Here is a 14,177-nt window from a genome sequence, read left to right on the forward strand (position 1 = left end):
GCCTTTTAGGCTTTTCTGGTCTAGATGACTTGTGAAACTGTCTTTAGTAAAGAAAAAGAAATTATTTTTCTGTCATGTCTCTACAGCATAATTCTTGTAGTCCAAATATATGTTCTGTGACCAGGGCTTCTGCCCTGCTAATACAGAGTCAAGCAACATTTGTATCACTTCTGGAAAAAGAATGGAGTAGGTGTTTAGAGTGGGCACCCCCTTCAGAATTTTTGCTTACAGGTTTGAGGTTTTGTGGGATGACTTTTATGGCTACAATAGATACTACTGATTTAAAAAAAAAAAAAAATCACAAAAACAAAAACCAAACAAACAAAAAACCCAAACAAAAACCCCCACAACAAACCAGTCTCAAGCATATTAGAATATATGATGACTGTGAGGTACTTGTCCAAATATATTTTATATGATAATGCACTATCACAATAATTTGTACCATCACAGCTGGACTCGTAGTTTTCTGTTAAATGAGCCAAAATATCAGACTTAAGGTGATGAAATTTGAGTGCACATCCAACCTGTAGATGGAAGTTTGAAAACAAAATGTTTGTCATAGGATCAAAATTAGAAGAACACTGAGTTAACTAACAGTTTTTGTGGAAAGGAATATCTTCACTGAGATTATGTAAGAATATTTTTGTGATATTATGTCAGAAGTAACGTAACTGTGGTGTGGTATCTTCCTGATTATAGATGTAGACTTGAAAGAGCTTATTTCTTTCTGTTTAGAGGTTTTATATTGGGATATTTTTTTAATGTTTATCTGTAGACTACAAGTCTAGGGATGTACTGGTGATGAATCTTGGGAAAAATTTACTGTATCAGTTAGCTTTTAAAAAGACCAAAACAAAACAGTTGTATTAACTTCAGTGTAAATGAACTTGAGTTTTCTGCAGCTGTGCTGATAGTAAGTTTTGAAACATATTTATAACTTCTTAATGTAAAGTTCAGACACTTCTAGAGAGAGATTCCTGAATTTTATGCAGTAGAATAAATTTTAGCTGTTCAGCTGTTCTGTGAACTTGTAAAATGAAGAAACCTCCTCTTGATGCAGTTGTTTGATAGTTCAAATATTTTTTTTCAGATCAGATTTCATGATCCTTTGTTTTTACTATGTCATAGGTTGAGGAAGCTTGATAGTGTATTAATATGCAAACAAAAAATCTGATGTACATTTGCCACAAGTGAGCAAAGACCTGTTTTAGTGCATTGTTCGCCTTAGTCTATTTGCTGATTTTCAGTAGTTTATGTAGTCACCAGCATATTTATGATTTATTTACACTACCATGTTTCACTTAGAAGCCTGTGGTTTTATGTGCTTTTGGTGAGAGTCCAAATTAGCTGTATGTTAAAAATTTGAGTTCCCATTCTATTCCTTAATGTCAGCATGCCAAAAAATACAAAAAGCTCCTCTTCTTTATAGTAGGTTTCAATAAAGTTTTAAATTAGAGTAAGGGGCCTCTGTAAATAGATCTAACTTAGGTTTGGTGCCCTAAGAAAACAAATCAACCCTGGCTGTTGTACAGCATGGATCCTTTCCTGTTAATTTTCTGTCCAGCCAGGCAGTGACATTTGGGATTGTGTTAATTTCCTAGTCCCTTATAGGTCCCTTAGGAGGCAATGTTATCACTTCAGAGAGTACGGTCCCTGCTGCAGGCAAGCCCTGTTCTCTAATCTGTCTTCATGGTTGTGCTCTAGGCGATTTGCTTCGCGTACCATGCTCCTTGACGGCACTGTGCTGCCTAACAGATTTTACAACTGATTGCTTGATTGCTCTCAGGAAGGGTGCGGTTTTTTTTCTCTCCTTTTCTGGGTTCCTTAGCCTGATGTGTGCAGCAATAAGGATAGGCAAGACAGCTGTCCTGCCCTTGTGCTACTCAGCTGTGCTTTTCTGAGTAATTTTCTGAATAAAGCTGGCATTACCCACAGAGTGAACTATCAAAAAAGTTTTGCATTTCAGACTCTGCAAAAATAAAACATTAGCTCTGTCCCAGTTTGAGTTTATAACTTAGTGTATGTATATGCTTTGCACAGATAAGCAAAAGAAGGAATAAAGCAAATTAAAATAACCCAATGAATATGTTCTGCCAGTGAGCTGTGGTGATCCTAAATAACAGACAGATCAACCACCAGTGTGCTAGGGATCAGCAACTTATTTTCAGTTTTTCAAATTTGATGGACAACTTCCTAGTTCCAAAGAAGTGGGCCTTTTTTAGGCCAGCTTTGAGAGGGTACATTATAGATGAAGTGCACCGTGGGTAGGATACTGAACGTGTGGCAGAATTGCGTAATGAAAGATATCACTTATGATGTGATGATGGGAAAAAAGTTACAATAAACCTTATAATAAGGTCAGGGCCTATCAAAAAGCTAAAGTGATCATGAGGTTTGCACAATATGCTACTCAGTCGTATCTAAAATTTGCATCTTAATTCTGACCAAATTTCTCTTTTTGTTTAGTATTTTTTCCTGGAAAAGGACATAAATTTCCATGTATCTCCTTGGAAAAGCCCATTAGGGAAATTAATACAGTTTGGGGACTAGTAATTGTTTTCCCCTCTGTTTTACATTGACTATGCTAACAAGATTGTGTTACCGTGGGGATATGTTTTATCTTTTCAGTGCTTTGGTGTTAGAGAGATTCTAAAGGAAAATCTTCGTGAGATATATACATAGGGAAAAAGCAAGGTATCTTGCATGAGTTTTTGAAAAATAAAAAGAAAAAAGGGAAAAGAAAATCTGGAGTTGACATTATGGGCATTTATGGTGATTTCATGTACAAAATGTACCATTCTAGAGTTATTAAATTTGGCAGACTAACAAGAATTCAATCTACCTGGCAGTAATTATCAAAAGAACAAGGCAAAAGGTTTCTTGAAACCAAAGATCTTGTCCGATGAATTGTAGGGTACTGTGATTAAAAAATTAAACACCAGAAAGAACAAATTTGAAGGGCATCTGCTTTTGATGACTCACCGAAGAAGAGTAACATGTAATTGACATTCTCTCTCTTTTGTCTATGCTGGGTTTTTTTGTAGATTGGTGTCCTTTATAGTTCATTTACTAATAATATAGCAAATCATCCATTATTCTGATTCTGTTCTCCGTTACTCTAGCTGGCTGGTAATTGTGTGAAGTGTGTTTAAAACATCACAAGGTTTTGCTTTTCAGTGCTTGATAAATCCTGCAGTTACCACCTTCATTTATCCATATCTGCACCTGCATTTCAAATCAAAAGAAAATTCAAGGAAATAGATGAATTATATGAAAGGGGAATGACCTTTTTTTACACACACTAGCTATTACTGGAGTGAACTGCATTGCTGACTGCTCACTATTAGGCAGATGGTACTGTTGGTAGTGGTTAAGGCAATCTTGTGTGTTACTTATTATAGCTAATCAGAGTTAGAAATTTCCTTTTAAACAAATTTTTACTTGATTTCTTTAATTTTGAGCTGTTTGTGAAGGAGCTGGGGGGATGAATTTTGTGTAAAAACTGTATATCACAACTGGATAAAAGAAAAAGATGTACAGCCTTTGCAGCTCTGAGATTTTATCTAGAGACTTGGGCTAGTATACAGGATATTACAGCATCCCAAGTTGGATGATGGTGGTAGGCATTGGACAGTGGGTTAGATTTGTTTGACCTAAGGTTACTTTTTTTTTTTCTAGCTTCATTTAGTCAAGGGATTGGGAGAATTAGTAAAAGTGATGGAAGAAATTTGAGTAACTTAGATTTGAAGTTAAGTTTTTCTCTGAGCTGGTCCCTCTAATTTGCTGGATACAGTGCTTGTGCTAATAAACTTGACTAATAAATGTGATACCAATTTACTTTAGAATCAGAGACATCTACATATTGTTGATAACTCTAAAGGAAAAGCATTGCCTGTTTCCATAGCTTCTTCATCACCACAGAGATTAAAGAGATTGCTTTAGCACATTTATAAATTTCCTTAGTCTAGAGCATTTAGTTTGTGTAATTTTCCTTTCTTTCAGAAACTCTCAGTTCCTCATTGGTGCTATGTTGAGTCTGCAGCGTAATGACCTCAGAAGCTGTTGCGCCTGCTGACTGTGCTGAAGACTGGTGGCCATGTTTGGTAGCTTTTTTTCTAGTTGAGACCTGCTTTAGTCTTTTTCTGGCTGAAACTGTTTTCTGCACGATTGCTTCCTGCATTAGAGGAGAGAAACACTTGGCTTGCCCCGTCTGATATTCTAGTAAAATTGCTGATCCTTCATCACAGGAGTAATGATATTTGATGCTTAAGGGGCAGCAGTCTTAGGACAAGTGTCCTCATAAGTTCAATAAGTCCCAATAAGAGTACAAATCTCAATGCAGCATACCAGCAATGACAGGCGACCAATCAAATCCACACAGCACAAAAATCAGGTATTGCCTACTTTTGGTAGCAGAAATACTCACTGCTGTTTTATCCTTGGCATTAGCACAGGATTGCTGGTGTTCAAGATTTCTGGTAGGAGGTCTGCAGTAAAAAGCACCTGCTGTGTTGCTTCTCAAGTGTGGTTGTTGTCCTGGATCTTCAGAAACAGGACTCTCATAATATTGTATTATGACAGACGGGGGTGAGCAGCTTTCTGATGTCCTCTGACTGACTTTGCCACGAGAGTAGCTGTCCCTTCTTTCATGATACAGATTTATTGAAGTTGTTTTCAGATGGAAAAAAATTGAGAGAGCTAAATATCTGCTTAGAGATATTCAGTGAGCCGTCTGAACTGTTCAGCCTGAAGAAAAGGCTTGGGGAAGGGGGGATATTGACAGTGTATAGATACCTAATGGGAGAGAATGAAGATGAGGGAGCCAGACTTGTTTTCAGTAGTGCTCACTGACAGGACAAGAGGCAGTGAATACAGATGAAAGCACATGAAATTCCTTCTGAACATAAGACTTCTTTACAGTGAGGGTGATCCAACAGAAAAAGAAGGTTCCCCAGACAGGCTGCGGGGTCTCTGTGGAGGTATTTAAAATCCAACTGGATATGGACAGCCTGCTCTAGCTGACCCTGCCTGAGCAGGGAGATTAGGCTAGATGATTTCAAGAGATCTCTTCCAACCTAAATGATTCTGTGATTCTGAATTTCCTTGGAAAGCTGACTTGCAGCCCTGGGTGTTCTGGGAGACAGAAAGGGCTATTGTTTTCTTTATGAAATAAAGAAGTAGTGTTTTGGCCCACTCATTGATTCAGGTCATGATGGCTACCTTGGGTTTCACACATTTGGTGCACACCTACAGCAGCTTCCAGTTTAGTTTATTCTGAGAAGAACCCGGTCTTCTGAAGGGCCAAAACCATTTTGCAAGTCTAAGCAGTGTGGATTAAGTGAGGTTTATTGGGGGATTCATTTCAAAACCTACTGCAGGTTTAGATTTGGAAATAAAAATGCTAATGTAGACAGTCATTGAGTGGCAAGAGATCAGCATATATTTGTGGAATAGAATAAGACTTCTTCACAGAAATCAGGCAGGTATTTTTTGGGTAGATTGCTTTTCTCCATAGAATCAAATAAATATTTTCCCTGATTACTTTTTACCACACAAAAAAGTTCAAGATAGCAAATACTTAATTACAAATGATGATCTTAGCTTTCTCATATTTCAGCCTACAGCAGGAGGGAACTAGTCCAATCTGACAGTGCTGGTGGTCTTGGCTAAGTCAAGTTACATGGCTTTTTCATTCTGAAATGTATTTGCAAGAAAAGGACACCACATGAATGATGCCCTTTTCTCTATTAGAAAAAGTCCAGAAAGTCAGTTTACTCTTCGAGACAATTATGAATTGAATGGCTTAGATGTTCTTATCACCTGTCAAGGAAATGGTGAAGGAGGTAGCAATGAGTGGTTGTGGAGTGTCATGCAGAGCAAAATTGGGCACAGGACTTGGTCTTAAGCATTGCTTCTGCGTGAGATCACCTGGTTTGGCGAGAGGTCAAAAGCTCATCTTTACTGCCTTCATGGAGCCAACTGGTGATGCCCTGAATTGCCTCAGTGCCTGTGTGTGTCCACAACTTTCCCATCTTTCATTCTGGAGTTCCTTTGCTGATTGTTTATTACTGTGTTTGGCTCACTAATAATGGTACCTTTTTTCCATCCTGTACCCATGAGTAACTTGATTGACCTTGATTCATATGAGGCAGATGATGTTGAATAACACGTACCTCTTTGAAACAAAGGAGTGAGGGTGATCATAATTTGTTCCGTGTTAAGTCTTGCAGGTGAAGCAGCTGAGTTCAGAAGGGTAAAGTGTGGGGTTTGGTGGTTTTTCAGTGAGAATTATTAAAAGGGGAATGCATGCAAGGACACATCCTCAAAGGAGGTTAGTTCTCATTCATTTTTTCAGAAACTCAGTCCTTCTTTGAGCTCATTGTCCTGATAATTCTTCCTCTGCCTCTCTATCCTCCCCATAGTGTGTGATGTCCCTGCATAGTTAGCACTGCTTCAGTATCTTTCTAACTGCTAAGTGTTGCACTTTTCAGGAGCTTATCTTCAGTGGATAGTGAGCTGTGTCTCCTTAAGTTACTGCCTCTTCCTTGAAGTGACCATAGACAATTTATTGGATTCCTGAGAGTGTGGTGTGATGGTTGTTCTACGCTGGTACTATCTCTTAGCAGTGTAAAAGAACATGTTTTAAAATAAGCAATACAAGAGATGTGAGCTACTTGTCAAACTTGTAACTGACAGTGTTGCAATGTGAAGTTGTCCGAGCTTCGGTGACTGGGGTGACTCTCATAGGCAGTGAGCTTATGCATAGACCATTCTGTTGATCTGATCTAAGGGGTTGTTGCTACTGAAAGGGGAAAGGCATTTTCCTCGTGGAGGCTGTATGGTTATCTCTCCTCTCTAGTGCTAACGTTAACCAGTGAGACCTTCCTATGAGTTGATTTCATGTGTGAGAATAATAAAAAAAAAACCAACCAACCCACCTGTCTGACAGTTGCAGGAAGTTACAGCTGTTGACACAAATATCTAATTAGAATTGATGTTGTTATTATAGTGTAAGTGGCAGGGCTTAACCAGGAGTGAAGGGAGGGCAAAAGGGAGACAAAAGACATCTCTTTCTGTTAATGTTGGAACCCTACCTTTTAAGTGTGTGGTCGATACCTTGTGTGTTTAACTTCAAGAAATAGGTCCCAGTTCTGTAATCTTTAAAACTACATTTATACTGCTAAATGCACTTGCTTCAGGGGGTTATACCTGGTCTTCAGGCCAAGTGGTGTGAAGTGGTGTTGGGCTAGTTTCCTACAGAGCAGGCTGGCCATGTTCATGCAGAGCGGTACTTTGCCTTAAATCTTCTTCGGGTCCTGTGTGGTACCTCTGGGGCTCTAAGCCTCAGTTACTGTCTCGTGTGTGCCAAGTGCCTGAACTAGAGAGACCTGTGTTGTGGAAGAGTAGTGTTTTTATGAAACTGAGAGTTGTGTTGTGTGACTTGAGGTACAATGTGAGGAGATGTGGGAGTGTGTGAAGGGGTCTACTCTTCTGGGGTACTGTTGTAGGACCAGCTTGGTGCAGTCTTGTTAATGCAGCTTTTGGGGAGTGTTCTCTGGAGCTTTATTTTGGAAGGAAGGTTGGATCGCTTGCTGAGGAACGTGGGAGCAAACTAACATCTGTATAAAGTGGATTACCAGGAAATCAAGATCTGGGGATGAACTGAGTTAGCTGAAATTACAGACCTACCTGAAGAGAAAGAATGCTTCTGTTAACATCAGCTTGATTTGATTCAGCATGTTGAGGGAGATGATTCTGCCCTTCTACTCTGCTCTGGTGAGACCCCACCTGGAGTACTGCATCTAGCTCTGGGGTCCTCAGTACAGGAAAGACATTGACCTGTTGGAGTGAGTCCAGAGGAGGGCCATGAAGAAGATGAGAAGGCTGGAGGACCTCCCATATGAGGACAGGCTGAGGGAGTGGGGGTTGTTCAGCCTGGAGAAGAGAAGGCTCCAGGGAGACCCTATTGAGGCCTTTCAATACTTAAAGGAGGCTTATGAGAAAGATAGGGACAAACTTTTTAATGGGGTCTGTAGTGATAGGACAAGGGGTAATGGTTTTAAACTAAAACAGGATAGATTAAGACTAAATGAAAGGAAGAAATTTTTTACGATGAGGGTGGTGAAACACTGGAACAGGTTGCCCAGCGAGGTGGTGGGTGCCCCATTCCTGGCAACATTCAAGGTCAGGTTGGACTGCGCTCTGAGCAGCCTGATCTAGTTGGAAGATGTCCCTGCTCATTGTTGGACTAATGATCTTTGGAGATCCCTACTAACCCAAACTGTTCTATGATTCTGTGATTTATATAGCAGTCTTCCTGAATTGTGGGCTGTAGTGTCATAAATAATACTTTTTAACTCAAGCTATTGTAGTTGCTTTCTTTCCCTTTGTTGCAGCATCCCACTACATTTTGGCCTTTGCAGAGATCTATGTACTATGCTTCTATTCCTTCAGATGAGGCTGTAGTCTTAAGGATAAAAAGTCAGAAGTAATTTAGGTTTAAGTATTTTAACTCCTATATCATTTTGCTTATTTCAGGTACATGCAGAGTTTCCTTGAGCTTTTAGAATATGAAAATAAAAGTCCCGAGGATCCTCATGTTCTGGATGAGTGAGTAATTTTTGTTTTCCTGTGATGGTTCTTTTTAAAATAATCTGTCTCAAACAAGTGTTTCTGTACTATAGGGTAGGAGTGATCTTATTTGTAAGGTAGAATTTGTGCAGCAAAGGCCAAAATTGTAATCTGGAGCAGAATATAGAAATCTGAGTGCTTTTGAACAATATATTTTGCATTTATACGGTCTTCATAGTTTAAGAAACTTGATAAAATGCTTCCTTACAGGGCTGTATTGAGAAAACAGCATGTGCGTGAGAATATACTTGCCTGTCAAATACTTAGTCATTTTAGTAAATGTTGAGCTTAGTACTCTGAATGTGTTAATATACATTATATACAACAAAGTGTCAATCATTGGTTTTGTCTAAAAGATTTTTTTTAATGGGCTTCAACTATTGGTGTTCAGCTACCTCATTGAGTAATATTATGTTATGAGAAGGAAGGAATGATTAGCTAATTTTCTTTGTCAACAAAATTATTAAAACTGTCATTAGAGTGTTTCCCTGAAATTTGTATACATAAAACAGAAAAAAACCCCCACGTGTACATGAGATAAACAGGTGCAACATATGCATCAGAGGCTTAAAAAGAAAACAAAAAACCCAGCACTAAGCTCTATAGTTACCCTCTACTGTGTAGCAGACAACTTTGTTTTAGGTGATAACTTCTTGCAAGTTTTTTTTGCTCTGTTGATTAGTTTTCTTAGGGTAGCTTGTCTTTTAAACTTGAATTTCTTTTTAACCTCTGGAAGGCTTACTTGATAAAGCAGTGCTTTATAGGAAGTGTTTAAAACATCTTGAAGTCCAACAAATGCTCTGTTTGCAAGATGTGGCCTGTGCTGTGCAAAAATGGTATTCTGTCTGTAGTTTTAGATACATTAACTGTTATGTTAGGTTAGGTTAAGTAAGGGTTTTATTGGGTATTGCATTTCAGTCATTATGCTCTTTTGGTTATGGGCGTGTTATATGAGATCTTGACACTTTATTTTTAAAGTGTCAAGCAGTACATGCAGGAGAAGCTCAAGTGCACGAGTAATGAACTCCCTGCGTGGCAGAACTGTAGAAAAAGCTGTAAGAATTATAGACTGAGTTAATTGTAGTGCCATTAAGCAAGGGAAAGAAAGTACCCGTTTCCTCAGTGTGAGTCCTAAGCTGGAATACTGTCTGCAGTTCTGGGTACTACATATTAAGAAATTTAAACTCATGTGGAGAGTGTTGATGAGAAAGGAGCAAGAGTTAGAGACTGGGAGAGTTCCACCTCTGAGTAATGTTAAAGGCATTTGTTTAGACTGGCAAAAAAAGAGATTGAAGTGCAAGACACTGCGAATCTGTGCAAAAAAAGTCACTGTAGTAAAGGGTGATTGGTTGTTCTTAAGTGAAGAAGTGGAGAACTAAAAAAAGGCTGATTTTTATTCAAGTTGAGACCATATACAAGACAAAAAGTACAAATTCTACTATTGGTGAGAACAGACTGAGACTGTTTCAGAAGGCTGTAAAGTATCTCATTTTAAAACCTTTCAAGAGTAGATCAGGTAGCTTTCAGTGATGTTCTAGGCATGCTTTTTCTGTAGTGGATAAATTAGATGAACTTTTCCATTACCTTTAGCTGGTACATTTTGTGATTCTGTACTTAGAGCCTGTTTGCTGATGGGACAAGAATTTCTGTTTGTGACTAGTTTAGCGGTAAGTTTTCCTACTGCTTGACTTAAAGTCTGTTGCCTTTTGAAGATAGCATAAGCTGTTGTAGACATCTAAGTGAGACTGGCAAGTGTAACACAGGTCCTGTTAAGCCTGTAACATCTGCGATGTGCAGGTAGAGGCAAAGTGGTTATGTAGCTTCTGGTACCATCTTACATGTTCTGTATTTAGGTAACTGAACTTAATTTTTTGTAGACTTCAGAGGTTCAAGGTAAATGGCAATATATATTTAAGAAGGTTGATGGACAGTTTTCTTGGATATCTGTTTTTAGAGTGTTCATAATTATCAAATGAAACAGAAGCAGCATGAGTACAGCCAGGCACTATAGTGTCTTGTTTTGAAAATGAACATCAGATCTCAGTGGTTACAGATCACACAGAATCAAGACTTAATAAACATAAAAAGAGTCTACAAATCTTTTAAGCATTGAAGTATTTTAAGCTGTCCAGTTAACAAGATCAGTAGGTAAGAGAACGGTCATTCTGTATTGTGATAGATAGTATTTAGACTGGGGAATTAGGCAATTAAAACTCCCCCCTTTCTATGCAACAAAATAATATTGAAAGACTACTGAACTGTTTGTTAACACACAGGCAAAAACTGGTGGTTAGACTGAGGATGGTGAAAAAACTGTTAAAAATGAATCCTACCTTCCTTTGGAGCTGGCAGTGTGGAGTGGGAGAAATAATTTTTAAAGTGTATCACTTGTTAAGGGTGGTATGGTGTACTATCAACTGATTGTCTTGGCTAAGTGGTTATGAAAAGGAAGGAAGTATCTGCTTTAAATGTGGTGGCTACATGGTAGTCTTTTTTTTACTTTTGGCAGTCTTAATGTCCTTTCCCCTGCCCATGGCAGGGGGATTGGACTAGATGACCTTTTAAGGTCCCTTCCAACCCAGACTATTCTGTGATTCCTTCCTTAGCTGGTCTATATTCTACTTTTGATAAAAATAATTAATACATTTCTTTTCAGTGTTCATTATAAATCTACTGAAAATTTTTTGCAGTTGATGTTTTTTTAAAAAGGATCTGTAGAATTGCAGATATAGGCATAGCTGAACAAGTCTCTCAGCTGTGCTTTCTTTTGAAAGCTGCATTTCACAGTGTACACTTTTTTTAAACAAGATCATGTAATCATTGTGGGTTAATTTAATATTAGAGAATGTAGCAGAGTTGAGTAGTACTGATTTTTCTATGTCTAGGCTTTAGAAAGCTATTAATAATTCATATTTCAAATGTGGATGTGTTTGTATATGGGGAAAAAAAAGGATGAGCACTTTGAAGATCATAGCTGTTGAGCTGCCTTGGAAGGAAAAACAAAAATCCTCCAAGCTGTTTCAAAGTAAGTGTGTACTTGTGAACAGGTGCTTGTTAAAAGCAATGGAAGTAATATCGTGAAACTTGCTGAGCTACCACAGAGAAGAGCCTGTCAAAGCACTGTTGTATGCACTCTGCCATCCAGTGGTGTAAAAGGAAACTGAACAGAAGACACAGTGATAATAATTACCTATTCTGATATTCAAACTTATCACAATAGATGCCAGGTAAAGGAAATGCATTCAAAAGTTAATGCTGCATGGGTTGAGGTATTGGGAAGAAAGTATGGGGTGTAAAACTTCTCAAGAAATTATGAAGGGCAGTCAGGTTGCTTTTCTTGAGTTTCCAATCTTCCAGCTACTGTTGGTTGCAGAGAATGAGAGTTGCCATGGTGCATATGATTGCAATGAAAGAAAATCTTGTTGTTTTCCGTTAATGGCAAAGAGATTTAATTTAAATAAATGTTTTGGGAGGAATAACTGAATTTGAGGCCCTAAATATTTCACAGATCTCATAAGAGGTTGACCAAATATTTCTCTTTAAATAGGTTTGTTTAGGTACTACTCTATTTTTATCTTCTCTGATAACTTTTTATTGACTGGGAGAGATAGTAAACAGATAAAATGGTTATGCTATGGGGAGTTGAAAACAGAAGTGAGAGATTGAGTTTAATTTTACTTTTAACAATCTGTTTCTAATTTTGTTTCCTCTAGCTTTTTAGATGTTTTAATTAAAGTCAGGAACAGACACAATGATGTGGTTCCAACTATGGCGCAAGGGGTGATTGAATACAAGGAAAAATATGGCTTTGATCCATTTGTTAGCAGTAACATCCAGTATTTTCTAGATAGATTCTACACCAACCGCATCTCTTTCCGTATGCTTATTAACCAACACAGTAAGTAATTGCTTTTTTTGTTCTTGAACTTATTGGTTATTGCTTGTAAAACCAAAGCCATAGCTTTTTGTTTTGTTTTTCCATACTCATGACTAATTCTTAATATTCTGTGCTAATTATGGTAGAAGATATACTGGCATCTGGTTAATTTGGTGCTTTGCAGTTGTCAGAAATTAATCCAAAACACCAATACGCTTTCTTTTAGAGTTGTCAGGCTTTGTCAATGTGGCTGTCGCTTTTTAATCTTTTTTTGTCAGAGACAGCTTGCATAGTGATATATGAAGTATCTTTAGATAGTAGTAGAATACTTGTATCTTTCTGCTTACAAATATCAACATAGATTGTCGAGCTGACATTTATTTCATAATGAAATGCAAGGATGCCATAAATTTTGAGTAAGTTATGCACTATATATATTATTATTTCAGCAAGTTATCTAGACTTTCTTACCTTCTAAAGAGGTTGAGTATTCCTAACTTAAGTTGTAAATTATCCCTTGTCTCCCTCTACTTCCTGTTTCCTATTTATGAATAAATGCTAGAATTAGTCCTTTGTCATTAGGCTCTGTTTCCTCTGTTACTAAGAAACTTACTTTTTAATATTTGTATTACAGAGTGCAGGGAGTTACTTGCACAGCTCCTATTAACCACTGTGTGCCACCATGCAGAAAGTGATCTATATGAAGTTAAAGACAGTCATGTGATCTTCTTTTTTAGTGTATCTTGTGCCTTTTAGTTCTAGAGCTTCATTCTCTGCCCGGTATTCTGCTTTTATGAGCTTTTAGAAATTGTCATATGTTGCAGATAATGTGTATGCTAGAGTACTGTAGTGTAAGGTATTTTACTACAATTTGTGTGTCTTTCCAGTAACCCTTTATGTGACTAAAAATGCCTTGCTGTGTTTGTACAAGTAATTTTAAAGTGGCAAAGAATACAGAATGAGATGAATGTGCAGCTTATTCTTTACCTGTACCTGGGCAGACAAATGAGAGACACCAACCCAAGTTAAGTTAAAAGGCTCTCATAGAAGAGTTCTGGTAATACGTAAAAACATGGTCCTAATAGAATTATTGGGGCAAGTGGTGGCATAATTTGCACTAGTTCTCAAATATTACTTATTTAATTGAACTGAAATGGCTTTTCCTATGGTCACTCTTATTTAACTTATTGAAACTTAAAACCACATATAGATGCTTAAAGTTTAGTTCATCTTGTACAGTACCTCTATGGTAGGCAATGCTACTGATCCATCTTTGATGTCTAATATTAATCTTGAAGCATTGTTGAAAAAGACAATTGGAAAGCAGAATGGAGAAACAGGTTTTTATGTAGTTTGCATTTGTTTCATATGTTTTTGACAGACTATTTCTTACAGTGCAGTTCTACAAGGTACAGCATGCCATTCTACTAGCTCAGCATGACTGGAATAGGAAAAGCTTTCATATCTTGTTTTGCTCACCTCATACCGCATCTGTTTCATATCAGAGCCGACTAACTTGCTAAAATAGCAGAAAATAATTTCTGCAAAAAAGTGTAAAATGTTTCTACTTCTTTGAGAGCTAAACTCTTGGTGAACGATCTGGTGAGTGCCAGACCCTTGTGCAAAGGGAGGTAGGAAGCATACTGCTCGGAGCAAGGGAGAAGGT

General features: G+C 37.8%; 1 protein-coding gene across 1 annotated transcript in view; it reads left to right on the forward strand.

Moving 5' to 3' along the window:
• Window positions 1–14,177, forward strand: part of PDK3 (pyruvate dehydrogenase kinase, isozyme 3) — a 30,972-nt gene that overhangs the window by 1,277 nt on the left and 15,518 nt on the right. Inside the window, exons 2-3 of the mRNA XM_010075420.1 lie at window positions 8,542–8,613; window positions 12,348–12,532. Coding sequence (XP_010073722.1) covers window positions 8,542–8,613; window positions 12,348–12,532 — 257 coding nt within the window. The remainder of the gene's footprint in view (window positions 1–8,541; window positions 8,614–12,347; window positions 12,533–14,177) is intronic.

This window comes from Pterocles gutturalis, unplaced genomic scaffold (assembly GCF_000699245.1).
Source record: "Pterocles gutturalis isolate BGI_N339 unplaced genomic scaffold, ASM69924v1 scaffold24767, whole genome shotgun sequence".
Taxonomy (NCBI): domain Eukaryota; kingdom Metazoa; phylum Chordata; class Aves; order Pterocliformes; family Pteroclidae; genus Pterocles; species Pterocles gutturalis.